Source organism: Tachysurus fulvidraco, chromosome 23 (genome assembly GCF_022655615.1).
Source record: "Tachysurus fulvidraco isolate hzauxx_2018 chromosome 23, HZAU_PFXX_2.0, whole genome shotgun sequence".
NCBI lineage: Eukaryota > Metazoa > Chordata > Actinopteri > Siluriformes > Bagridae > Tachysurus > Tachysurus fulvidraco.
The window spans coordinates 1,967,404-1,994,531 of NC_062540.1; the positions used below are offsets into that span (position 1 = coordinate 1,967,404).

The following is a 27,128-nucleotide window of genomic DNA, read 5'->3' on the forward strand; positions in this document are numbered from 1 at the left end:
GGATGTGTTGTGATGCGTCGTGGATGTGTTGTGATGCGTCGTGGATGTTTATCACCTTCCTGTCAGACTCTGTATAGAAACAAAAGCTACTGTAGCAGTGAAGCTAAAAGATGCGCGTGAGGTCTTTTACATCTGAGGCGACGCTAAATCGCCTCCTCAGGATTTGGTGTCGTTTCTCTTGACCTCATGCTGTTTTGTTTGTTTTTCAGACTCCTACCCAGGCGGAAAATGTGGCACTCCGACACTGTATTCGGGGAAATTGCTGGAAGAGAAATATTCACGGAGGCGTGTGTATAATTCCGGAGAAAGGGTGCAGTATAAATGTGAGCTCGGCTACACGCACGACAGAGGGTCACGTTCCTCCGTCTGTAACAACGGCGTGTGGAGTCTCCTGGAGCTCAGGTGTAAAAGTACGTGTTTATTTACACCACTTCACCTCAGACTGCTGAATGTACTCACACTACATCTTCACCTTCATCATCATCATCATCATGCTAACATTTATCTTCACAACCTACTGAATAAATGTTTCCCTATAAAGGATTTTAATGTCCTCATCCATGCTGTTTACCACTGTTTACATGTGTACAGTAATTTTCCATCAGGTTTTAGATTCAGTTTATTACACTTATATCTTAATAAATCTAGATTTTCCCTCAGGTTTTAGATTCAGTTTATTACACTTAATAAATCTAGATTTTCCCTCAGGTTTTAGATTCAGTTTATTACACTTAATAAATCTAGATTTTCCCTCAGGTTTTAGATTCAGTTTATTACACTTATATCTTAATAAATCTAGATTTTCCTTCAGGTTTTAGATTCAGTTTATTACACTTAATAAATCTAGATTTTCCTTCAGGTTTTAGATTCAGTTTATTACACTTATATCTTAATAAATCTAGATTTTCCCTCAGGTTTTAGATTCAGTTTATTACACGTATATCTTAATAAATCTAGATTTTCCTTCAGGTTTTAGATTCAGTTTATTGCACTTATATCTTCATAAATCTAGATTTTCCATCAGGTTTTAGATTCAGTTTATTACACTTAATAAATCTAGATTTTCCTTCAGGTTTTAGATTCAGTTTATTACACTTATATCTTAATAAATCTAGATTTTCCCTCAGGTTTTAGATTCAGTTTATTACACTTATATCTTAATAAATCTAGATTTTCCTTCAGGTTTTAGATTCAGTTTATTACACTTATATCTTCATAAATCTAGATTTTCCATCAGGTTTTAGATTCAGTTTATTACACTTAATAAATCTAGATTTTCCTTCAGGTTTTAGATTCAGTTTATTACACTTATATCTTAATAAATCTAGATTTTCCCTCAGGTTTTAGATTCAGTTTATTACACTTATATCTTAATAAATCTAGATTTTCCCTCAGGTTTTAGATTCAGTTTATTACACTTATATCTTAATAAATCTAGATTTTCCTTCAGGTTTTAGATTCAGTTTATTATACAGATTATACAAATTTGACCCCTATCTGTTTTGCTGTCTTTCTCAGAGAAACTCTGCGGTTCTGCCGGTGAGATACTGAACGGACAATTCAGACAGACCGGGAACGTCTTCGGAGACATAGCTGAGGCGGAGTGCAATCCGGGGTAAAGCGAAGATCTAGCGTGCATAAATTCATCAGGAACATAATCCCATGCTGTTCTTTAGGTCATTCATTTACACAGGGAAATTCTACAAAGCTTCTACTTAAAAAAAAAACAACAAACCTGGGTACTTTTCATGAAGACTTTCACTTGCTCTGAAAGAAGAGCGATATCTCTTCCTCCTGTTAGACTGATACAGTAGACAAGGTCATGGGGATGTTATCATTTGACCGACCTCGTGAAGGTTAGGTCGTATTGTTCCCGAAAACATGTAAAGAGATCATTTCTTTAAAGCCTTTCTGACCTTGTGACTCGTCCAACAGCCGTTTTGTGTATAAATACCTAATCAGTCGAGTTTCAGACTAGATCTAAGTTTTAGTTTGCTTACGACTTTCTCGCCACTGTTCAATGTCTTTTTTTTTTTTTTTTTAAGCTATGTTCTACAAGGAGAGCCCATTAGGGAATGCCGGGTTAACGGATGGACTGGAACGATTCCTACATGTGTTGGTAAGATCCAGATCAAGTACTCGTGTTCTTTATTCAGCGACGTCACCGGAGTTAGACATTTCCAGACATCTAGCACAACCTGCTGGAAATAACCTGAAAACATCTAATGGTCTCGGCAAGACATTCGAAAAGCATTTGAAATCTTTTATCTCAGGGCGTCATTCATCGGAAGAATAGAAATATTAATTCCATTATTAATTTCAATACTAATTAAAGCTGACAGACATGTTATTGATCATCCATAGCAGATTTTTCAGCACATTATTGTATGTCTAATGCGTTTAAGAGCTGGTGAGGATTTTGTCCTAAAATGCTTTCATCCAGAAAAATGACAGTGTCTCTTAGTTCAGATAAAAATCAATTTAAAAAAAAAAGCTTTTGCAGGGGACACGGTGGCTTAGTGGTTAGCACGTTCGCCTCACACTTCCAGGGTTGGGGGTTCGATTCCCGCCTCCACCTTGTGTGTGTGGAGTTTGCATGTTCTCCCCGTGCCTCGGGGGTTTCCTCAGGGTACTCCAGTTTCCTCCCCCGGTCCAAAGACATGCATGGTAGGTTGATTGGCATCTCTGGATAATTGTCCGTAGTGTGTGAGTGAATGAGAGTGTGTGTGTGTGCCCTGTGATGGGTTGGCACTCCGTCCAGGGTGTATCCTGCCTCGATGCCCGATGACGCCTGAGATAGGCACAGGCTCCCCGTGACCCGAGAAGTTCGGATAAGTGGTAGAAGATGAATGAATGAATGAGAACATTCATTTTTGCTTAATTTTGGGACAGAGCATCATTTCAGAGTCACTGAACACAAAAGGTTTTATTTTCCTCAAGAGAAAATGCTCGTAGGATGAAGTTCTCAGTCAGTAACAACACTACGAATCTTTCTCTTTCCCACCTTATAAATCTCCACTAGCCGGTGTCACTCCAGCCATAGAATGTTCACCAACCATGAGAAGTAAAAATGCCGTGTATCACGCTACAAAAGCCACATATCAACCTGGAGAGACCTTAGTCTACTCCTGCCATGTTGGATTCCGGTCGACTAGCGATAGCAACGTTCTGCAGTGCGACAGAACCGGAAAGTGGAAGCCCGGTCATGCAAACTGTCAAAGTAAGTCATGAGGAATTTTCAGCTGAACTCGATATCAGAGAATCGTCTGGTTAACTATACTCGGAATGAATCGTCTTTACGAATCATCTTGGTACAAAACGGCTGTATGTTTCTGTTCATAGAGATCAAATGTGAGAGATTTACCATACCCAATGGTAAAGTAAAGTTTGGTCATCTAACCTTTAACGTCAAAGTAAACATAAGCTGCAAGAACGGGTTCCACCTCCAAGGGCCGAGCGTCGTCACCTGTGGAGCGGAAGGCTCCTGGACTCCAGCTCTACCCACCTGTGAACAAGGTAAGACTCTTTTAGATTCACCGTATGATAGATATACAGTCCAGTATTATGGTTTACCTTTTGTTTTGTGTCGTAGCGATGCCCAAACAGCTCACATGCCCGCCCCCAGCCGTGCCCAACAGCATCAGACAAGACAGATACAAGATGGAATATGTAGTCGGAGAACACGCTACCGTTTCCTGTCAGCTAGGCTTCGGGCTGATCGGCTCATCACGGGTCATGTGTGGCGCCGACGGCCAATGGCAGGAAATCCCAGAATGTCGTTTCGTTGGAGTTAACACTGGTAATCTAAATACTCTTTAGAGTTCATTTAAACTCAGTGGCTAATGTGTGAAACGTCAAAATAGTGGAACATGTATGTGAGAAGTCCATGTGAATTGTCCTCCAGGGAGATGCCAGCTTCCTCCATACCTCGCTAACGCTCATACCGAACACGTTGAGCCGAATATATCCGTGCGCTTCAAATGTAATCCAGGCTACCGCATGGTTCGAGGGCCAAGCACCGTATACTGCAGAAACGGCCGGTGGACCGACTTAAACATGTTATGTGAAAGTATGTCTTATTTTTTTCTTCTGTTTTTTTTTAATCCTTGTACTTTTTTTAATGTATTTATTTGGTAAACGAACGTAACTTTGTAACCGCAGGGGGTCACAAAGTCACTCGTGATGACGCTTGTGTTAAACATTTACCACTAACATCATGTCCCAAAGTGTCTTATAGATAGATTTAAGTTTATAAAGCAGTCGTTCCGTCACCAGCCGGTTAAAATAACGTATTAATGACGAATTTTCTTCTATTCTATTTGTTTAACACGTTACTACGTCTTTCTGTTTTAAAGGGAAAAAGTGCGGCTCGGCCGGGGAAGTAAAGAACGGACTTTATCAGTACACAGGCTCTTTGTTCGGAGACACTGTTACAGTCAGGTGTAACAAAGGGTAAGACGTGACGCACGGTGGCAAATTATATTAGGGTCAAAGTTTTTATTTTCCACCTCATGATTAAACAATAAACATTTGTTGATACAGAAAAAATGATTTCTGCAGTCATTTGTACAATATGCAATACAATATGGGGGTGTGGTAGCCTAGTGGTTAAGGTGTTGGGCTACCGATCGGAAGGTTGTGAGTTCGATTCCTTCGTCCACCAAGCTGCCACTGCTGGGCCCCTGAGCGAGGCCCTTAACTCTCAATTGCTCAGTTGTTTAAAAATGGAAGTCACTCTGGATAAGTGCGTCTGCTAAATGCTGTAAATATAGAATTCACACGTCTTGTTTTAATCTCAGTCCCCATCTAGAGGTACATTTTATTCACCTTCGGCTTGTCGACGTGTGTCTAGGTACCAACTGGTCGGTGCGGGGGTAAGAAACTGCACAGAAAACGGATGGAACGGCAGAGAGCCAGTGTGTGAGGGTAGGCATGTTGTTATTCTGTTAAATCTACCCAGGATTACATCTCAGTTAATCATCTAAACATTCATTTCCAGTACGGATGTGTTTACTTCTTGCCCAAATGCATCTCTGTGGATCTTTTACAGCGATCCAGTGCCCTTATCCTGACACGGTACCAGACGCAGACTTAATTTTTGCCACAAGTGGAATAGTGCAACACGGCTACGTGGCGTCCTACAGATGTCGCATTGGCACGTTGATCGGAGAATCGGACATTTACTGCACCGAAGATGGCACATGGAGTGCTCCGGCTCCTCGGTGTGAAGGTTAGCGCGAGGCGGTACACGTCAATAATAACCGACCACGACTCGGTGTTTGTATATTTATCGTTATAAGAGTACTTACATTAATATACCGTGGGATTTCTCATTCCTCACACCTTTCAGTTGCTACCTGCTCCGCTCCCAGTGTGAGGAACGGGTTGATAGTTTCCGGAGTGAGACCTCGATACCACTCTGGGAGCTCAGTGACGTTCATGTGCAACCCCGGGAAAAAATTACTAGGCCCTGATATCATCACGTGTAGGAGAGATGGACAGTGGTTTCCCAGACTCCCTATCTGTTCTGGTACCATTTCAACTTATTACTGAATTCAGATTAATTTGTAGTAAAAAAGTCCTTTATTTTATGTCTAATGTATATTTAATCGTATGTTTACGTGGTGTATTTTCCAGACATCCTTTACTGACGGACCGAACCGCTCGGCGGAGAAACGTAACGCATCAGCTTTCCTCTGTGTTCTGTGACGCGCTGCTTCGAAGCGTATCGACATCCCGTTAAATCTAGTATTCGACACGATCGTTCGAATGTTATAGTTAAACTGTTGTCTCGCTTTCATTTATTACTGTTATTTAATAATAATATATTACTAAATATATTCAGTTCTGTGTTCATTCGTGAGATCAATTGTTTCTTTAAGATATTATATTTTCATATTTTTTTTTAATGCCTATTTTTTAAAAAGTAAAACACACAGATGTAAAAAAATAAAAAAATAAATAAAAAATAAAAATACACATTTTAACTTCAGATTTGTCCCAAACTACAGAACACAGCATCCTTATGTTTACGTATTCTGAGATTTCTATAGTAACCAGTAAGCAGCAGATTTTTTCCTGCACATAAGTAACATAAGCGTCTGAATTCTGTCACTTTTTTCATTTTAATCCAAACGACATCGTTTTAACGTGTTTACATAATAAGTTGTATTTGTGTCTTATTCTTTTTCTTCTTTTTTATTATTAAAAAGATCCTAATATTTTTTTTAACTATAACATTCAATAAATTTCTGTAACTCCCCTTAAAATTATTCATGATTTTTATTTCTTTCTTTTTTTTTTTCATTAGCTTATCGTATGGCAGTAAAAATGTGTCATTTTGTGTGTATGGATTATTAAACAATGTCGATTAGTGAACAAATAATGACTAAAAGATGAAGTAATAAAATAATACAGGTATTATAATGGCGGCGGTGACGGGATCACCTCATGGTTATAGAATAATAATAAGTGTGTGTGTGTGTGTGTGTGTGTGTTTGGACCTTCTGGCTTTTCTTTACTATCTAAATTCCCTTAAATCACTTCCAATAACTGATCATTCACTCTCACTCACTCATTCATTTACTACCGCTTATCCGAACTACCTCGGGTCACCGGGAGCCTGTGTCTATCTCAGGCATCATCGGGCATCAAGGCATGGGCATAGGCATGGACGGAGTGCCAACCCATCGCAGGGCACACACACACACACTCTCATTCACTCACACACTCACACACTACGGACAATTTTCCAGAGATGCCAATCAACCTACCATGCATGTCTTTGGACCGGGGGAGGAAACCGGAGTACCCGGAGGAAACCCCCGAGGCACGGGGAGAACATGCAAACTCCACTCACACAAGGCGGAGGCGGGAATCGAACCCCCAACCCTGGAGGTGTGAGGCGAACGTGCTAACCACTAAGCCACCGTGCCCCACCCCCCGTGATACCCCTGTAACTCGCCAGATCCTCCATAACCTGACCGGTACAAATATAGAGTTTATCTTCATTTGCACCTAAAGTTATATCATATCAGTCCTGTAGGTTTTTCTTTTTAAAAATACTCCTGAAAGAACATGACATTTAGAATGGATCTAAGAGTGTTTGGACTTAGGACACAGACGTGATGGAGCGGATTGAGACCGGAACCTGGGACGTTCTCGCTGGGCGCGCTGTCACAGTTAATTGTAGCCACAAACAATTTTATTCGTTCGACAATTTAGGATTTTAAATATTTATATATATAAACTGATTACTGAAGTCATGTAAGTATACATCGAATATATTCTTCTTCATTATATGTTCTTATGGTCTTAAAGGTGCGGTCTCCGTTGTATAAGAAATGCTTCAGAAAACTGAGTCGGGCTGCCAAACAAAACAAAAACACAACTAATGTGTAGCCAATGAGCAGAAAGGGGCGTGTCTTGTCAATGTGGGCGGAGAGAGTGTTCGGTGCGCGTGTGTGACATTAGCAGAAAGCGGTTTTAACATCGACATGGAGGATAAAAACAAAGAAAGAAAGAGAAGAAAGACTTACGATAAGGACAAGAAGTAGGACGTGTTAATATAGGATCAGCTTTCCAGCGCTGGAGAGAACTGAAGGAGCAGGAAGTCGGCCACATATTCACAGGTTGGAGTTTCCCGGGTCAATAACTCCTGAGCTAAACGCTGTTACTACACAAATAACACCTCTTTTCTATCGTAGTAATGTAGAGAGGCAGCTACAACCGCGTTTTGTGTAGTAACAGCGTTTAGCTCAGGAGTTATTGACTCGGGAAACTCCGACCTGTGAATATGTGGCCGACTTTACTTAAGACGCCGAGGCGCTTTTTTCCTTCTCGATAGGTGAGTAACGTTGGTTTTGCTTTGTTACACAGAACTAATATATGCCTTTGTCCTTTACATCATTATGCTTGTGTGGCATTTTTGCTTGTTTGTTTATCTACAATCGTATTGTTCTTCCCTTCAGCTATGATAAAGACACGTTTCTTTCTGTTAGTCGCCTGGGTTACGTATGTATGTGTGGGCGGGGCTATCGATACAGGGGTGGGACCCATTTGGGTTAGGGGCGTGTTTGTTTTGGTGATTTTAAATGTCAACATTGGCTTTCAAACAACAGACACCACACCTTTAAGTTTATATGCCAAAGAAACCAAACGAGACTCGTGTTTGTATGAACACCAAATCCTTTCATTTTAAAAAGACAATACAAAATCCAGACATTTTTACATGAGCATAAACAATTTCAAGTGCAAATACCATTACCCACTCCATGCAACACCATGGCCAAGTCGTTTCTCAAAGGAAAGGAATCTCAAATAAAATAATAATAATAAAAAAAAATTATTCAGGCAGCCAGGAAAAAAAAAAGGAAAAGAAAGAAAGACAGAAAATTCTCACAGAGGGTAAATTACAATAATGTTTACACTTTTGCATTTAGTTTTCTGAACATTCAATAAAGCTGGCGAATTTGCCATAAGATTTTTTTATTTATTTCTTTTTCTTTTTCTTTATTTTAACAAATGACTCTTTTTTCCCCTTTTCCTCCAGATCCAGCTGCACTGAGACGAACCTTTTGCCGGCTATAAAACACGTCTAACTTTATCTTTGCACCACGTCGGTGAATAAGAAGCCTAGAGCTGCTGTAAAAAAGGTGAGCAAAACAAAAAAGAAACGATTTCGGGGTCACTAAGTGGCCTGACTTCAACATTTTACCCTAATATTGGGTGATAATGAGAGGTGGGGCGGGGGGGGGGCAGTCTGGGGTGGTTTGTTATATACTTTCCTTCTCAAACAAAGGCCGAATGAGTCGTTTATTCAGTCCAAAGAATAAACTGCAAACTCAGTGCGTTCTTTGAAAAGATTTGGCAGAATCACTAATAAAACATTGCACGTCTGGGATGGTCTTTGGAAGAGAAACTGGGGGCAAAAAAAAAAAAAATCTTTGTAATATAAACACATAAAAAGTATTTTATTTAAAAAAAAATTTCTAAAATATTTTCTCTTTACAGTTCGAACGAACAAACAAACAATAAAACAAAAAAACAACAATCCATTTGGACTTTTTTTTTTCACGGCTGAATCGAGTTTGTGTTCAGAAGGGTGCGATAAAAGATTCATCCCTTAATACATCGTTAAGGGATGTTATTAATATAATAAGACTGTTATTTGGGATCGGCTTTAGCTCTTAGACTTGACGTTAGTCTACGTTCATTTAATATTTACAATATACAATAAGACAAACTAAAAATGATTCCTACCCGGAGAGACGCCACCTGGTGTTATCGAGTGTGTGATATTTTATCTTATTATTATTTTTCTCTCCGTTTAACCGTCGGGAACGTTAAACACATTCGTAAGGCACGCATAACGTGTTCGGAGTTCGTGTACGATGGGTGCAGGCGTCCACAGGCATACGCTAAACTGTATCCTACATTATGATGATGATGATGATGATGATGACACGTCGGTGTGTCATATCCATGCTGTGAATATTGAGCATCTGAGTGGGCATTTGTGTTAATATCGAACACGTTTCTTGATCTGAAAAAACAAACAAACTAAATAATAAAACGGTCGTGCGGGCCGCCGTTTCTTCACGGTGGAGATTTTCCAGCCAGCATTCGGTCTGTTTTAGAAATCAAAAGAGCTTTATTACTCCCTGTGAAGACCACACACCCTGCGGTGAGAACTCGACTCGAGGGGTCGAAAGTCACGGTCGGTTCTAATCACCGGTAGCCTAACGCCTATCTACACTGTATGGAGGTCTGCAAACAATACATATTAAGGTGGGATTTCCCTTTGAGGTCCTTTGGATCAAAAGGCTTGAATTTATTTATCAGAGCAAATTTAAAGTGACTTTTTATTATTTTTATTATAATTGAAGAAGCAGCAATCGCATGTCCTGCAAAAGAAAACAAACCGACAAACAAACAAACAAACAAAAACCAAACTGCATCCCAGCCGCGTTCTCTGCAGAACCGCTCGCTATACAGTAAACTCTGTCCCTCACCGCCGCTCTAACGTTTCGGTCTCGTAATAATGCGCTACGTATTCTACGCCTCGTTAAATTCACGCCGATATATGGCCGTAAACGTATATGAAACACCAAAAACTAGTAATACGACGTCCGCAGATGGGAACGTACTGTTTTTACAGCGTGGTGGAAAGATTATAGAGCTGAGCCGCGATGACGCTAATGACACGGAGTGAAGCTTGTGACAGGAAAAGATGGGAATACGACGGAGATACGGACGATCTGATGAGGTGCTTCACAAAACAGCAGAAGCTCAGCTCATGTCGTACTTATTGACAGAACGACACACACACACACACACACACACACACACACACACACACACACACAAACTACACAACTCTTTCCCAGTGCGATATTCCCGTGAGCACAAAGATGCTTAAAAATGACATCAGTGGTGTCTTTAAGGACACGTTCCGGTCATATACAAGACGTCAAACCAAAAAAAGGACAATTTAGGGATCAGATCAAGGAGATTTTGTTGCTCATGGGAATATTACACATCCTACGTTGTATATCCTGATAGATAGCACAGCACAGTGTGGTGATGACGTCCTAAAAGCACAAAAAAAAAAAAAACACCTCAGATGATGCAAATGTGTGATACAATTATTCACCAAATCGGCCTCTTCTTATCGGAAAGGAACGATACAAATAAACAGCGCAGAAATTCAAAACCGAATGTGCATAGTGAAGCGAGTAAAAAGTCAAAAGCCTGGTTGGATTTTTAAACAAAGCGTGTGCCGAACCCTGTAGACTGAAGCCTGCTGTCAGAGTCGAGAACATAAATCCATCGAGCGTCAGCGGCTACTTGTACGGCCGGAGGAAGGCCGAGACTTTGCTGCTGATCAGTCGGATGAAGGAGCGCGGCAGCATCTCGTTCGAATCCCGAGCCGTGTACTTGTAGTAGTTATTGGGGTGCGCCAGGACGTCAAAGAGCGTTTTGATTAATTTTTTGTCCTTATGAGAGACACAAGTGGAGACAAAGACAAACCACAGATAAGACAAGAATAAAACAACAGATACAAATAACTGTGGACGTTGGAATCTGGGTATGATGTCATTTAACCTCGTCTTAATATTTATCTAACCTTCAGGATTTCTTGATGGTTTTCTGAGGCATAAAGTCTTCCATCTCTCACGATGTCTTCAACCAGCTGCTCATAGTCCTCTAAAATAAATAAATAAATAAATAAATAAATAAATAAATAAATAAATAAAAGATGATTATATCTCTAATTCATTCATTCATTCATTCATTCTCTACCGCTTATCCGAACTTCTCGGGTCACGGGGAGCCTGTGCCTATCTCAGGCGTCATTGGGCATCGAGGCAGGATACACCCTGGACGGAGTGCCAACCCATCACAGGGCACACACACACTCTCATTCACTCACACACTCACACACTATGGACAATTTTCCAGAGATGCCAATCAACCTACCATGCATGTCTTTGGACCGGGGGAGGAAACCGGAGTACCCGGAGGAAACCCCCGAGGCACGGGGAGAACATGCAAACTCCACACACACAAGGCGGAGGTGGGAATCGAACCCCCGACCCTGGAGGTGTGAGGCGAACGTGCTAACCACTAAGCCACCGTGTCCCCTTAATGTAATATAACCTTTAAATAATTCATTTTAAAAATAAAAACACAAGGTGGAAAATTTTTGAGTGTGTATAAAAAGTCTGCAAGTAAAATCCTAATGAAGAGGATGCAATAAAAAACGTGTTGAAGATCATTATTAGTAGTGAACGTGTGTGTTAAAGTGTGTACGATTAAAGGGACGAGTGACGAGTAGCGGAGGTGTCAGGTCGCGTACCGTCATATGTGACGTAGGGGATGTGGAAGCCACGTGCGCTGTTCACGTCGTTGGATTTAAAGTTGATCCAGAGGCGCCGTGAACGAGCCGTGAAGGCGATGGGCCGCTCGTACGTCTGACACGTCTCGTACGTGGTTATGGAGGTCACCGACCCTGTCGCCAGGGAGAGTTTAACAAAACAAAACAAAACAAAACAAAAAGATATATTTAATAATTAATTACATAGTCTTATGTCTTATGCATCCTGTTGTTCTGCTAGGCACTTACAGTTCTTCCTCATCACCAACACGTCTCCACAGTCATCCTCGGAAGGAAGGAAGATCTCCGGCACCACGATGAGGATTTTACGCTTACTCGGAGGGTTGATGGTCCAGATGCAGTCCACATTAGCAGGATAATCTCCCGGGTAGTTTGGAGACTCGATGTAGCCGATATATTCTCCGATTTCACCTCCGCATTCTCTGTCTGTTCAAACACATGCAAACAGTTAGAGGCTCAACAGCTCAGATCCGTGCAGCATCTAAAGGCCCTCGTGGAGATGACAGTACAGACTCTGCTTACTCTTGCACTGAGATACACTGGTAGCACCATCAAAGTCTGTGGTGGTATTTCCAGGGCAGGAGATGCAGTGGTTCTGTTTGAAGTCTGTTTGATATGTTCCCACAGGACAGCGGATACACCGATGCACGGACGTGTTGTAATAATGTCCAGGAGGACAAGATACTAAAGAAACATTATAAAAAATAAAAAAAAAAACATTAACTTCCCAGAATGAGATGCTCTTAAATGCTAAGGATGTTACGGGCGTATCGTTCATCAAAAACTTTTCATAGGTGTAGCATAAAACAACCAAGCTAAATCTGACCTTTGACCTCACAGTCATGGAAGGAGCTGGATGCCTCCCTCTTCGTGTCGAGGCCACCTCCACAAGGGAAACAGAGCGTTCTTCCATGATCAGGTTGGTATGTGCCACGAGGGCAAGGCTGGCACGGTTTAAACCCATCACTGGAGTAATATCCTGGTGCACATTTACCTTAAATCACAACAGCACAAGAGTGAGCCGGAGCTTTAGCTTCAATTTTACTCTGACTCGTGAGTCGTTGCTCATGTCTCATGCTGTTTTAAGACTTAAGGCAGATTTCATGCCTTTCATAAAAGCTGCACCCTTATTAAAAAATAAAAATAAATCAAGCATGGCGTTAGTTCCGGCAGGCCACGTCGTCAGGCTGCATCGGCTGATAATCAGCTGTTCGTGATGAAATCCCCATTCACTGAGCCGCTTTCTAGCGTATCTCTGCTGCTGCGATTAAAACTCCCTCCTCCCCCGACTCCATCATGCCGGACCACTCGTTGTACCAGTTTACGTTATAAATCTTCATCACAGATTAGTTCCCCCCCCTCTCTCCCCACTTTATCTATCTATCTATCTATCTATCTATCTATCTATCTATCTATCTATCTATCTATCTATCTATCTATCTACTTACTTACCTATTTATTTATTTATTTATTTATTTATTTATTTATTTATTTATTTTCAAAACATGTAAGTGAGCATATTAATACTATACATGATTAATGGTTCTCTTATTCTATTTTCTAGTTGCTGCTCTCCCCGCTCTGTCCCTGCATGCACACGGACGGGCACATCCATTTTTTTGCCCAGAACAGAACCATACCGCCAACACTAACTGTATGCTGTATATCACCTAATAAATGCTCAATTGACAAAGTGGTCCTGACTGAATTAGGACTAACTCTAAGGTCATGACTGATGAGACTTTAAAATTGGATTCCTTCATGGGAAAAAAAAAACGAACACACCTTAACAGAGTCCTCGGGCTTTTGACTGCCGATGCTCGACCGTGCTTACCTGAGCAGGAAGCGATGTTACGGGCACCCGGTGAGCCGTGGCGATCTCCTCCAGGGCAAAGGTCACAGGCTAGTTGACCCTCACGCTCCTGGAAGGTTCCGGGAGGACACTGCACACAGTGCTCCGTCTCGCCGTGATAATAAGAACCGGGCAAACATCTGACTGAGAGAGCAGTCAGAACGGGGAGACGGTGAGACTACGGCGTCACTTACATCGCTCATTACTGTATTATTACTTCTTTTTGGTTTGTTTGTAATCCAAAGCTTCTTGAAATGGGTTACATACAATTTCACTGTCTCCCTGTTTTGACTGCTCAGCAGTGTTGTATAAAGTATTAGAAAGCAATACTTGAGTAAAAAGTACAAGTATCGTACTAGAAAAAGACTTTGGTAGAAGTGAAAGTTACCTTTTAGAATATTACTCAAGTAAAAGTCTTAAAGTATCTGATATTTACTGTACTTAAGTATCAAAAGTCATTTTCTGATATTTACTGTACTTAAGTATTTGAAGTAAAAGTAAAAAGTTAAATTTCAGTGATTTTCGGTAGGTATAAGAACAGGGGCGGTTCTAGGATTTCATCTTTAGGGGGTTTTAGCCCTCAGTGAGAATTTAAAACAAGAGTGAATGAGTCGTGTGCATTAATATTTTGTTTGTGCTACAACTCTGGTAATAAGAATAGTGACATTTCACTGCTTTCGGTTGCCTTATTTTCAGCTTTCAGCCGATTAACGTTATAGATAAACGCCTCCAGCTCCGACTGCGCGTGCACGCTGCGCGTACCTGTGTTTCTCTGTAGAGAAGCCAAACCTCCCTTATTACAGTCACACACATTTCTTCTGATTTTATTTTGTAGTAACGAGTAACGAAGACGCTTAGTGAAAATATAACGTAGTAAAAGTTTACATTTTATCTAGGAAATGTAATGGAGTAAAAGTGAAAGTTGACATAAATTTAAATAGCGAAGTAAAGTACAGATACGTGACATTTCTACTTAAGTACGGTAACGAAGTATTTTTACTCCGTTACATTACAACACTGCTGCTCGGTGTGTATACGTTTGCTTTCGTTTGGTTTTATTGAAAGCTGTGTATACACATACACACACACACACACACACACACACACACACGCACACACACGCACACACACACGCACACACACACACACATACTGAGTTGCCAGTTTATTAAATACACCTACCTTGTACATACATATATATATGTACACACACACACACACACACACACACACACATATATATATATATATATATATATATATATATATATATATATATATATATATATATATATATATATATATATATATTGTAGTCCATTTGTCATTGTACATTATTTCCAGCAGCTCTTACCACATCGGCCGCTGTCTCTCTCTCTCCCGGGGCCACAGTGCTCCTGTTTATCAGCGGATTGTGTGACCTTTTGAGCGACCTCATACTCCAGACCGGCCACACGGATCAGGAACCTCTCCTGGTTGATGGATTTTTTCAGTGCTTTGATGGAAGACTTCATCTTTTGCTCCATTTGTTTCCTCACACAGCTAAGGTCACAGTTCCCTACATTGACAAAGAGCAATTCTGAAGCAACACTTCATACGTTTTTAAACGATATTAGTATGTAGTCTGGATTCATTCCAGAAAGCTTAAAAAAATAAAATAAATAAATTCCTGTCTTAAACAGTAGAGGTCGCTAAAACACAGGAGTTAAACCATGTGACAGTTCCTGACTGCCCTCTCAGGCTTTTTTCCCCCCTGACAGCTAACAGGTGCACATTAACTTTTCCGAGTGTTTAGTAGACATGGTGGCAGCAACGAAATAGAAAAATAGAGAGCAGTGGAGTTCAGACGTGCTGTATAATTAACCTTTTCGGATGAAAGAGCGTCTGATAAATTTTCGAGAAACCGGTTTCTATAATGAACGGCTACGACAGACAAAAGATTATAACAGAACTCTGGAATTTTCAGGCAGTAGCACGGCTTTAAGGCAAATCACAGCTTTATCACAGTAAATAAGACCCATTGTAATAACAATTAAAATGATGCTATGCCTTAATAAATAAAACAGCCTTTAAATAAAACACTATGGGACATATGGCGATATATGGTGGTAACTCAAGCAGCTTCACATCACACCATGTTGCTTTTTTTTTCTATTATTCTTACTTCCTTTGATTGTACACAATTACCAGTAGTGTCTCCAGGCTTTATTTCTGCTTCTAGTTCCAGCGTGATACGTGTGACCTCTTTGTTAGCCGGGTTGCGCGTGTGGCGATTTTTGGTCTTCTTGGAGGACTCGCACTTTAGATTGACGAAGGTGACTTGGCAGTTGGTGCAGAGCTGACCACCTGTAGATCACACGCTCGGGTTACACACAACGACGACGACAAACTGAACAACACTAGGACTAGAGAACATGAACGACTCGACATTTTGCTATTATATTTATTATACAAAGTGATAGTGTGAAATGTCCTAACTTTTGACCTATGCCTTTTCACCTGGCCCAATCTGCTTGCCTCCATCTTCTACTCGTCCCCTGAGTTTGGGGTGCAAGTGGCATTTGGCATTCTTGATTCGGAATGAGGCCGTCTGCTTCACTGGAGAAGCCAAAGTCTCTACAAACAAACCAAAGCAGCATTGGCACAACCGATCACGTTCATCACTAAAGAACATCCAGTCATGTTAATCACATTCATCACAACAAATATATTCATCACAGTGGGATAAAGATTATTCATATTGGTGTATCCATGTTTCCATCCATCCATCCATCCATCCATCCATCCATCCATCCATCCATCCATCCATCCATCTATTCCATTCGTCCACAATACAGCCAACCACTCACCAATAAATACAACCATCATGCAATCTATCTCTTCCACTCATCTCTCTAATCAAGCCTCATTGACCCATCTGTCCAGCCATCTGCTCAGGCTCAATCCATCTATCCATCCAACCATTCATGAAAATAATCCATGCGTCATTCCACTCAACCATTCTGTCATCCGACTATCTGTCCATTCAGCCAGGTTTCATCCATCCGTCTCTCGATCATCTTTTCAGCTATCCACTCACCCGTTTATACGCATCCATTATACCATCCTTCTACTCATCCATGCTATCCATCCATCTAATTTTGCTTCCAGTCCATTCATCCCTCCATCCAGTCATCTTATTAGGCTATGCTGTATTTACTCTTACCTATGCAGCTCTGGCTGCTGCTGGAGTTCAGTCTACTTTGGCTTTCTCCTCGGACACCGCAACTGACTGTGTAACTGTTGTCAGATTCTACACAGAGGAAGTCAGATGAAGTTACCGTGTCCCGTTAACCAAACCAAACCTTTTCACTGACCACAAAACTGTCAAATTATTTTTTAATTATCTCTTTTTACCACACATTCCTAAATCTAAACATTTTAGCTGTTGTTTTTTTTTTACACTGCTGTTCACTATACTGTGTTGTACTTTGAAATTGTTTCTGAATTACGAGTAAGATGTGACATCCATAGTTTTAAAGGTGAAGTCTCCAGATTTTTGAGAAACGCTTCAAAAAACTGAGTCGGGCCAAAAAATAAACAAAAAACAAAACAAACGTGTAGCCAATGAGCAGAAAGGGGCGGGGCTTGTCGATATGCGGCGGAGAGAGTGTTCGGTGCGCGCGTGTGACGTTAGCAGAAAGCGGTTTTAACATTGACATGGAGGATAAAAACAAAGAAAGAAAGAGAAGAAAGACTTATGATAAGGCAAGAAGTAGGACGTGTTAATATAGGATCAGCTTTCCAGCGCTGGAGAGAACTGAAGGAGCAGGAAGTTGGCCACATATTCAAAGGTTGGAGTTTCCCGAGTCAATAACTCCTGAGCTAAACGCTGTTACTACACAAATAACACCTCTTTTCTATCGTAGTAATGTAGAGAGGCAGCTACAACCGCGTTTTGTGTAGTAACAGTGTTTAGCTCAGGAGTTATCGACTCGGGAAACTCCGACCTGTGAATATGTGGCCGACTTTACTTAAGACGCCGAGGCGCTTTTTTCCTTCTCGATAGGTGAGTAACTTTGGTTTTGCTTTGTTACACAGAACTAATATATGCCTTTGTCCTTTACATGATTATGCTTGTGTGGCATTTTTGCTTGTTTGTTTATCTACAATCGTATTGTTCTTCCCTTCAGCTATGATAAAGACACGTTTCTTTCTGCTAGTCGCCTGGGTTACGTATGTATGTGTGGGTGGAGCTATCGATACAGGGGTGGGACCCGTTTGGGTTAGGGGCGTGTTTGTTTTGGTGATTTCAAATGTCAACATTGGCTTTCAAACAACAGACACCGCACCTTTAAAACTACCCAAACACATCATCTCTTATCTTGCTAGCATTTTTAGCACAATCGGTTTTCCTCGTTCCATGCACACAGTAAAAAACAGACTTGTAAGTGTGTTCCTGCAGCACGTACCTGCCAGATAGTGTGCTTTGGATGCACAGGTGAGTGCACAACTCTCCTTTTTGCCTGTCTTGCTGCAAGAGAGTGTTGCTTTTGGTGCCACCAGGCCGGACGGACACTTCACGACCTCTGTGGCAACAAATACATCACTTAAGTCTATCAACAAACTAGTAATCATCGCTTTTATAAGTATCCAATTTGCTAGAGGGATATAATAAAGTACCTGACAGTTTGTGACCTTTGGGTAATGATTCTAAACTTTTCTTGAATCATTAATAAAACTGCATAAACAATGTACCAGCTCACTGCTGGCTAGGAGATTCTAAAGAGCTGCTCATCTACTATGAGTTGTATTTATGGAAAGGAAGAGAGTTAAAGGCTTTAAAGAAACATTACACTTTCATCAAGAACTCATAGTGTCGCCAGCAGGTAGTTAAATGTCCGTCAAATGTACAGTACGAGCGGTTTTTCAGACTCGGGTTAAGACTTAAAATGTACTTTTATAAATTTCCCCTAAATTATTAAATTACACAACAGTAACCAGCAAAATCTTCACTGTGTATTTGGTGTAATGTGCGTATTTACCACTAGGTGTGAGTGTTGTACACTTACCGATACAGTCCTTCTTGTTCCAATGCAGTTTGTATCCAGGAGGGCAAGTACACTCGTAGCTGCCCAGTGTGTTCACACAGCCGTACTTACAGCCACCACGATTTATACTGCACTCATCGATGTCTGAAAATCAAAACGAGGGACACTTCAGATGCTCTTTGTAATGATATGTATGATTTAGGAAGCTCCATTATGTGACTGTCGTGCTCAGAAAACTTTAACGCTGAACTGTTCCTTCTGTGCTTGGATTCATGCCCTCGAGCAGCAGGTTGTGAGTTTCTGTGCGGGGTTAAAACTCAGTGGTGCCGAGCAGGCTGACCCTTGCTCACTTTCATATGTGAGAAGGTCAGTAATATACACGCAAAAGGAATAAAAGCCACTCTGTTCCAATAAAACGCCAAATATATTCTGGAGTTTTCCTACACACACAGCATGGAAATGAACACTTGAACATTTCCCCATCAGGACCCACACTCCTTGTAAACATTAAAACTATTGTTGATCTGAAACACATTTTAGAGCAGCAACGATGCTAAACCGTGTAGCGTCGACTCGACCGGCCTCGTAAAAGTTTATAACACAGCGGTCAGGAGACAAAAATATTGTCTCGTTTTGCTCCTTATAACTCTAAGAAAAATTCTGAGCTTATACATTGGAGAACATAAAGAGGTTAAAAGATATGAAAAAAAAAAGAGATTACAAAGAAATACTGTTCACAGAACATAACTAAGATGAATGAATGATGTTCTACAAACCTAATGTAGACAAACAAAAATCCAGATCAGGACAGACTTTAAATGGACCAATGGGAACATCTCATGGACCAATTTAAACCAGTAATATACCTCCTTAGACATATCTGCAGGGCTCTCAAGTTTTGAAGACAGACAAGAGTGACATTTCCAACCCCCCAGCGCCCCCCCCCCAATAAAAACAAAAAACGAAACAAACAAACAAACAAACAAACAAACAAAATGTTTCACCAGGATCACTGACCAAATTTTACCCAAATACAGAGTATTTGTTCAATTTCCATTTATTAATGTGTTTGTGTGTGTGCGTGAGTGTGTGTGTGTGTGTGTGTGTGTGTGAGAGAGAGAGAGAGAGAGAGAGAGAGAGAGAGAGAGAGATATTATGACTGGTGTTTATTGTAAGTGTTTGTTGTCTTTTTGGACCCCTTTATCATGTGTAATGTTGCTCCCATATAAAACAGTTCAGCTCAAGTGCAGACATTTTTAGGGTCATGATTGAGGACAATGATTCCTGCTCATTTCCATAGAGACAGCGGTGCGGACTGATACGTTTTGGGCACTGCGACTTATTAAATATATGATAAATAGTCAAAAAGTTTTTCTGCGTGAGAAATACGATGTGTGTCGGGAGATAAAACGAGATAAAAGACCGACATGAGGGACGTCACTCTCAATGCGTCACACCTGATAGCCCTGTATCTGTCATGGACCAGTCTGTCCAGTATACCTTTGGTGTCCAGTGTCATCGTCCAGTAAACCCCTGTGGTCTGTGGATCTCTTGATCAGCCTGTAGTTGCCCTTACAGATCGTACATGTGTTATGAGAAGAGGAATGTATGTATAAGCGGAACTTTATAGGACACTCTTAAAGAAAACGATTCTTCAAGGGTTCTTTAAGGGTTTATTGGATAATTAAGGTTTCCAATGCCCCTTTTCAACCGAGGCAGTTCGAGTGCAGGTTCGGAGCCTAATTTAGAACCAGTTCTTTCTGTTTCGACCGCCAAAGCACCGGCTCCGAACCAGGAAAAGTGGTTCTTAAGTAGCACCAAAACGTCGCTGGTCTAGACTTAAGAACCGCTTGTGTCAGGAGCTGGGGGCGGGGCTACTGTTAGCGCGTTTGATAATGTACCTTAAGTATACTAATGTTTAATACACTTTTACTTTACCGCGATATGATACATTATCAGCACACATGATAGTAGGTAGCTACATGCTAAGGCTAAATTTTTATCTGTGTTAATGATAAAATAACGTTATGTACTTTATCGATTACAACCTCCGTTTATACAGATTACACGGAGCCGCACGTACACGTTTTATTCGCCGCGTTTGGATGCCGATGTAGGTTCACAAAGGCATGAGCATTAACAGTAAAGCAACATCCGCCATTGTTGTCGTGTTTGTGTTTGCCGCTGCTGCGCTAACGTCGCTGGGACACGTGACATGTATACAGTGACGTCACACTCGGCGCTGTGATGCTCTCTAGCCGGTGGAAAGGCAAACCGGTTCTTAGAAGGTTCGCCAGTGGAACCAACTTTGAACCAGCAGTAGCGCTAGCTCTGAACCAGCACCCGGTTCTTTCCGGTGGAAAAGAGGCATCAGTCTCCAAAAAGAGTTCTACTCAGATCCTCTTCCTGATCGAGACACCGAAGAGCCGAGTGAAGAACCCTACAGTTTTCTAAGTATGTACTGTAGGCTATTTCCTGAAAAATGAATCAAATAAACAGCTGAGAAAAAATATATGCTATTAGTGTTGGCAGCAGCTTCTTCAGCATAATTTCAGCGTCAGCGATTGTTTCTCCCCCTTGTCTTGATTGGACTTTTGCAGAACCTAGGCCAAAGGTTTGGATGCTTTCACTGGCTTGTATGCTCATCTATGCCTCTGAGCACGTTTTTTTTTTCCCCTAAAAAGGAAAAAGTAAAACCACAATCACTCTCTAAAACACAGCAAACCAGATGGGAGCTGAATAAAAAACAAAGAGAGAAAGAGACGGAGAGAGCCGAGTTTGACTAAGTGGTTTTGAAGTAAAGGCAGACCGAGAAGACGGCATAAAGAGTCTTTAGGCATATCAAAGGCTTTGCTCTTAGTTAAAGCCAGAGAGGAACAGAATAGCAATGAAACTGAATTTCGTTAATGAATAAAGCTCTTGCTTGCTAGGCTGGTCTGGTTTCCCTTTTCTTTGGGCTATTTCTCTGCCCCCCCCAACCCCCTCGCTCTCTCACCCCAGATTCGAACCGTCTCCAGACTAGAACCTTTGACTTCGTGTTTCCTCTTTTGGCCATCTGCATTCAAGGCGCTCATTAATCTCAGTGAACAGAGAAGCAGAAAAGAGGGAAGGAGGAGAAAAAGAAAGAAAAAAAAACACTTGTTTGATTGACACCTTCATTGACCTTCTGTGTCAACAATTGTTCGTGCCCCCGAGACCCCCGGAACCTGCCTCTTAGACCGAACCGATTCATGCAAATAGGGAACGTTTTTTTTTCTTCGTCTTTTTGCTGTGATCATTTATTCTTTTCCTTAGTTAGTCCTGCAGAGAGAGACACTGAGGCAAAAACAGGTTGTGTGGCTAAGCGATGTAATATTGTGACAGTGTATTGTAATGTTACAGACTTATTGTGTCTGGATTATCTTAAATTAAACTCTTTTCTGCCTGCTGTGTTGTTCATGGAGAAAAAAAGGTTGCATATATTAAATATAGGCAACAAATTTAACAAACAAAGCATTTAAAAGGTATAATATTTACTTGAGGGGGCATGATTGCTTGGTGGTTAGCACGTTCGCCTCACACCTCCAGGGTTGGGGGTTCGATTCCCGCCTCCGCCTTGTGTGTGTGGAGGAAACCCCCCGTGCCTCGGGGGTTTCCTCCGAGTACTCCGGTTTCCTCCCCCGGTCCAAAGACATGCATGGTAGGTTGATTGGCATCTCTGGAAAATTGTCCGTAGTGTGAGTGTGTGTGTGCCCTGTGATGGGTTGGCACTCTGTCCAGGGTGTATCCTGCCTCGATGCCCAATGATGCCCGAGAAGTTCGGATAAGCGGTAGGAAATGAATGAATGAATGAATGAATGCATTCCAGATATTTTCTAAGTCTGCATGCCTTTCACAACTGAGCAGCTACCTATAAAACCCATTGCTCTAGTCTTCCATAATGCTGCCTCTTATCTAAAGGCTTGTTAAGTGTGGACAGAAAAGAAAAAAAGCCTCATTCATCACAACAGGGTCACTTAACATCTTAAGAATGCCTGGACAGCCCTGTCTCTGCGCCAGGCCACCTCACTGCCTTCCTGTACCCGCACTGTAACTCTTGCCTCTTTTCCACCGGAAAGAACCGGGTGCTGGTTCAGAGCTAGCGCTGGTGCTGGTTTAAAGTTGGTTCCACTGGCGAACCTTCTAAGAACCTGTTTGCCTTTCCACCAGCTAGAGAGCGTCACAGCGCCGAGTGTGACGTCACTGTATACGTGTCACGTGACCCAGCAACGTTAGCGCAGCAGCGACAAACACAAACACAACAACAATGGCGGATGTTGCTTTACTGTTAATGCTCATGGCTTTGTGACCCTACATCGGCATCCAAACGCGGCGAATAAAACGTGTACGTGCAGCTCCATGTAATCTGTATAAACGGAGGTTGTAATCGATAAAGTACATAACGTTATTTTATCATTAACACAGAAAAAAATTTAGCCTTAGCATGTAGCTACCTACTATCATGTGTGCTGATAATGTATCATATCGCGGTAAAGTAAAAGTTTATTAAACATTAGTATACTTAAGGTACATTATCAAATGCGCTAACAGTAGCCCCGCCCCCAGCTCCTGACACAAGCGGTTCTTAAGTCTAGACCAGCAACGTTTTGGTGCTACTTAAGAACCACTTTTCCTGGTTCGGAGCCGGTGCTTTGGCGGTCGAAACAGAAAGAACTGGTTCTAAATTAGGCTCTGGCTCCGAACCAGCACTCGAACTGCCTCGGTGGAAAAGGGGCAACAGCATGTGGAGACTGTCACCATCGAAATACTCTTAATACACCCATAAACACGTGTTTCTATCGTGACGCTTCCATCAGCACCTCGCCTCCCTTCTACCGAACCACAGGAACGCATTTCTCCTCTCAAGACTTACATCACCCGTTAGACTGTGGTTAGGTGGTTACTTCCGAATGGCACGAACAGGGTGAATTCAGAATTTCTAGGTTAACGTGCAGTTCTCTCTAAAAATATTAGAATGGCAAGTCCAAATCAGAATCAGAAGACCAGGATGATAACGACACAAATGATTCTGGAGAAAGGATTACCTGGAAGAAACCGATGAGAGAGAAATTCATGCAGCAAAACAACGTCCCAAAACACAACAAGGGGAAAAAAGTGAAGGGTTTTAGACCGGCCAAGACAAGCACTGACGAGTTTAGCTAATTGAAGAGGAAAGGGAAAAGTGAGAAACCCTCTAAAACATTTTCTAGTCAAACTAAACCAACTTCATCAGATTATTCATCTAGCACTTTGGAGCAGCTGCTTTCAGTCTTCATAATCTCATGTACATTTATGGACATACATATATTGCTTGCTCACATTTAAAGGGGGAATTTCTGCTAAGAAGATGTGGTGTTGTTTGGATACCATTTTGGAATTTAGTCTAAGGGCCTTTTTACACCCGGTCACTTCATGTGTTGTCTCTGATCCGATAGCTATCCGATTCGTTAAAACTGTTCCATTTACATCAGGCCACATAAATACGTCTCGGCGAATCGGATATCGATCCGATCTTTCTAATCCCGCCCAAAATGCTAATATATTTTACCTCATTTCCGGGGTAATTGAAATGGAACACGCTTTGGTGTATGCGGTTGCTACAAAAAAAACAGCATTTACTGTTTGCCGCATTGTCGCTGGCGGCAGCAGCAGTGCGTTTTAAGACCAAACGAGACGCCTGGGTGAAAGATCAGAGCTAGCGCTAGTGGGAAAGCATATTTGTTTCTGGAGCGATGCGCATACTGTATAGCGCTGACTTATGTGGCTTGAACAACCACATTCATTTACACCTGTCCAGTATCATCTAAAATGCGTCCCAGACCACCTCCTGAAGTGGTTCGAGCGATCGGGTATCCATGCTTATATCCATTTGGAGGGCATTTACACCTGGTCTTTTTAGCATCGGATAGCTATCGGATCACAGAAAACGCAGGAAGTGACCAGGTGTAAAAACCCCCTAAGACATGCAGTTTCTGATATACAGCCAGGACCTTAAGCCTTTAGATCAGGGGTGTCAAACTCTGGCCCGTGGGGTGTAATTATATTTAGCCCGCGAGATCATATCAAATGTGCATTACAGCTGGCTAGCCGAATGCTCCGCTAATACTACAAATCCCAGAATGCCTTGCCACTGTACAGATTATCTGTTCACCAATATAAAGGACAGACCTGTTTGTCTCGTGTGCTAACGGAGCTAACGTGTCTGTAACGAAAGAATATAACATAAGAAGACACTATGACACGAAACATCATGAGAAGTATAAGGACCTGGACGTAAAGCAGAAGCTCCAGAAGGCGGAGGAGATGAAAAACACTCTGGTTTCCCGTCAGACTATGTTCATGAAAGCTAAATCAAAAAGTGAAGCTGCTGTAAAGGCTGTAAAGCTTTATTGTGGCAGCAGAGACGGCAAAATCTGCCCTTTAATGAGGGAGAGTTTGTCAAAAAAAGTGTATAGTCAAAGTTTTTGCGAAATGAACACCACTGATGTGTCTTTTATTTCGAATTTAATTTCTTATGTGTTTGTAATATCAAGCTCTAGTTGTTCCAAATCCTGTGTTTAAGCAAAACTAAAGTTTGTTTCCATATAAAAAAGGTTGAACATTACACATCAGTTGCAGTTCATTTTTGAATAAATATTCAGTTTGGCCCGTGACTTTATCTCAGTTTTATATTTTGGCCCACTGTGAATTTGAGTTTGACTCCCCTGCTTTAGATGATCACCTACTCCAGTCTCCTCTAGGCAGAGTTTCACCTACTCAACTTGAATACTTGCTCTACGACTTCCTCTCTGAAATTTTTTCATGAAAGTATTGGAGAAAGTGAAGAAAAGATCGTGTGGCATTATTGGGATACAAACTAGCAATCTCCTGAGTCTGAGTCTTGGACAGAAGCCTCACTTAGAAGCATTTCACAACTCATCATTTATTTGGATCACCATGAAACACTTACATACTGCCACACCCAAGATGTTGGATCAGCAGTTTCTGCATTGCAGGAATGTATCTTTGCCCTGAAGCAGTCACACTCAGCAACACATCTCTCTGTAGACAGCCCTAATATTAATACTGCTACAGGTTCTTATTCTGTAACACTCACATTCATCTAAGCTAAGGACTGTTAGTTCATGTGTGTTAGAGAACAAGCTGGACAGGATACGATGGGATTGGATTGATATCTGACTTATGAAAAAAAAAATTACGTATGTGTGTTACCTCCACAGTGAGCGACTCCGTACAGGACGTAGCCTTTTTGACACTGACACTCGAAACTGCCTGGAGAGTTCACACAGGTGTGGTCACATGCACGGTCAAATGAGCACTCGTCTATGTCTGGAGAGAGAGAGAGAGGAGAGAGAGAGAGAGAAAGTAAGAAAGAGGGAGAGAGAGAGGGAAAAGAGAGAGAGAGGAGAGATAAAGAGAGATAGAGAGAGAGAGAGAGAGAAAAGAGAGAGATAGAGAGAGATAGAAAGAGAGAGAGAGAGAAAAGAGAGAGAGGAGAGAGATAGAGATAGATAGAGAGAGAGAGGGGGGGAAAAGAGAGAGAGAGAGAGGGAAGAGAGAGAGAGAGAGAGAGAGAGATTTCAAAACATATTTAAACTTAATTTAGGTTATGACTTTTATAAATTGCTTATTTTTAAGCCATGTTAAAAATCTAAATTAAATACATAATTTGAATAATATTCACATTTCTTGATAGTATTTTGCTAATCAATTTGAAATTTGCGTGGCTATCTCCCCTTCAAATAATATGTCATATGTAAATCATTGGTAAATAATTTCTATGGTTTCCAGATTAACCATCTACAATAAGCCAACACCCTTGCAGCTCAATTTATTTTTGGCTGTCCATTATGGTAATTTGATTCATTTGGTTTGCATAATTTCAACTATTGTATAAACATTTTTGACAGTACGGAAAAGTATCTATTTAGATTTCGGGCACATACTCGGCTAAGCCAAATAAGTGACTTGTTCTGTTTTACCTCAGGACATATGGGAAAGATTTACCTGCTTGGAAAATGAATGCAGTAATAAAATCTGGCAAAAAACTGTCTAAACGTCAGTGAGTCGATCGTTGTGCGTCTTATGTGCTATTCACATGTCTATATAGCGTATGTGTAAGAAATCTACCTCTCTGTTATCTTAAAATAAAGTAAATTATTATAAACTGTGGTAAATAAGATTTAACCGTAGTGACTGGAGGGTTGGCTTCCAGGTAGTTGCTACTGGGCCACTGGGGAGGAAATGTTCTTAACCTTCCACTTTGTATTCTTACCTCTATTGTATTTATTGCCTTACCTCTAAATCAGTGGTCCCCAACCCCCGGGAC

The 27,128-nt window shown here is 41.3% G+C and overlaps 2 protein-coding genes across 4 annotated transcripts in view; one reads left to right on the plus strand and one right to left on the minus strand.

Annotated features, from left to right (window-relative positions):
• Window positions 1-6,269, plus strand: part of si:ch73-217n20.1 (complement receptor type 1) — a 6,853-nt gene extending 584 nt beyond the window's left edge. Inside the window, exons 2-13 of one of the 2 annotated variants that reach the window (XM_027166406.2) lie at window positions 210-410; window positions 1,519-1,615; window positions 2,046-2,119; window positions 3,023-3,220; window positions 3,343-3,516; window positions 3,593-3,799; window positions 3,905-4,069; window positions 4,356-4,452; window positions 4,853-4,926; window positions 5,051-5,230; window positions 5,351-5,530; window positions 5,638-6,269. In XM_027166406.2, coding sequence (XP_027022207.1) covers window positions 210-410; window positions 1,519-1,615; window positions 2,046-2,119; window positions 3,023-3,220; window positions 3,343-3,516; window positions 3,593-3,799; window positions 3,905-4,069; window positions 4,356-4,452; window positions 4,853-4,926; window positions 5,051-5,230; window positions 5,351-5,530; window positions 5,638-5,651 — 1,661 coding nt within the window. In that variant the 3' untranslated portion in view covers window positions 5,652-6,269. Of the gene's footprint in view, window positions 1-209; window positions 411-1,518; window positions 1,616-2,045; window positions 2,120-3,022; window positions 3,221-3,342; window positions 3,517-3,592; window positions 3,800-3,904; window positions 4,070-4,355; window positions 4,453-4,852; window positions 4,927-5,050; window positions 5,236-5,350; window positions 5,531-5,637 lie in introns of those variants that run through there. The other variant, XM_047807501.1, reaches the window with a different exon arrangement.
• Window positions 6,270-8,169: 1,900 nt separating this feature from the next.
• The window catches only part of scube3 (signal peptide, CUB domain, EGF-like 3), an 83,033-nt gene continuing 64,074 nt past the window's right edge, over window positions 8,170-27,128 (minus strand). For both annotated transcript variants that reach the window (XM_027166355.2, XM_027166344.2), the window contains 14 exons: window positions 26,012-26,128; window positions 18,803-18,925; window positions 18,203-18,319; window positions 16,957-17,043; window positions 16,251-16,367; window positions 15,939-16,097; window positions 15,106-15,309; window positions 13,734-13,895; window positions 12,726-12,893; window positions 12,422-12,583; window positions 12,128-12,325; window positions 11,861-12,013; window positions 11,129-11,208; window positions 8,170-10,997 (listed from right to left, as the gene is read on the minus strand). In XM_027166355.2, coding sequence (XP_027022156.1) covers window positions 10,845-10,997; window positions 11,129-11,208; window positions 11,861-12,013; window positions 12,128-12,325; window positions 12,422-12,583; window positions 12,726-12,893; window positions 13,734-13,895; window positions 15,106-15,309; window positions 15,939-16,097; window positions 16,251-16,367; window positions 16,957-17,043; window positions 18,203-18,319; window positions 18,803-18,925; window positions 26,012-26,128 — 2,000 coding nt within the window. In that variant the 3' untranslated portion in view covers window positions 8,170-10,844. The remainder of the gene's footprint in view (window positions 10,998-11,128; window positions 11,209-11,860; window positions 12,014-12,127; window positions 12,326-12,421; window positions 12,584-12,725; window positions 12,894-13,733; window positions 13,896-15,105; window positions 15,310-15,938; window positions 16,098-16,250; window positions 16,368-16,956; window positions 17,044-18,202; window positions 18,320-18,802; window positions 18,926-26,011; window positions 26,129-27,128) is intronic.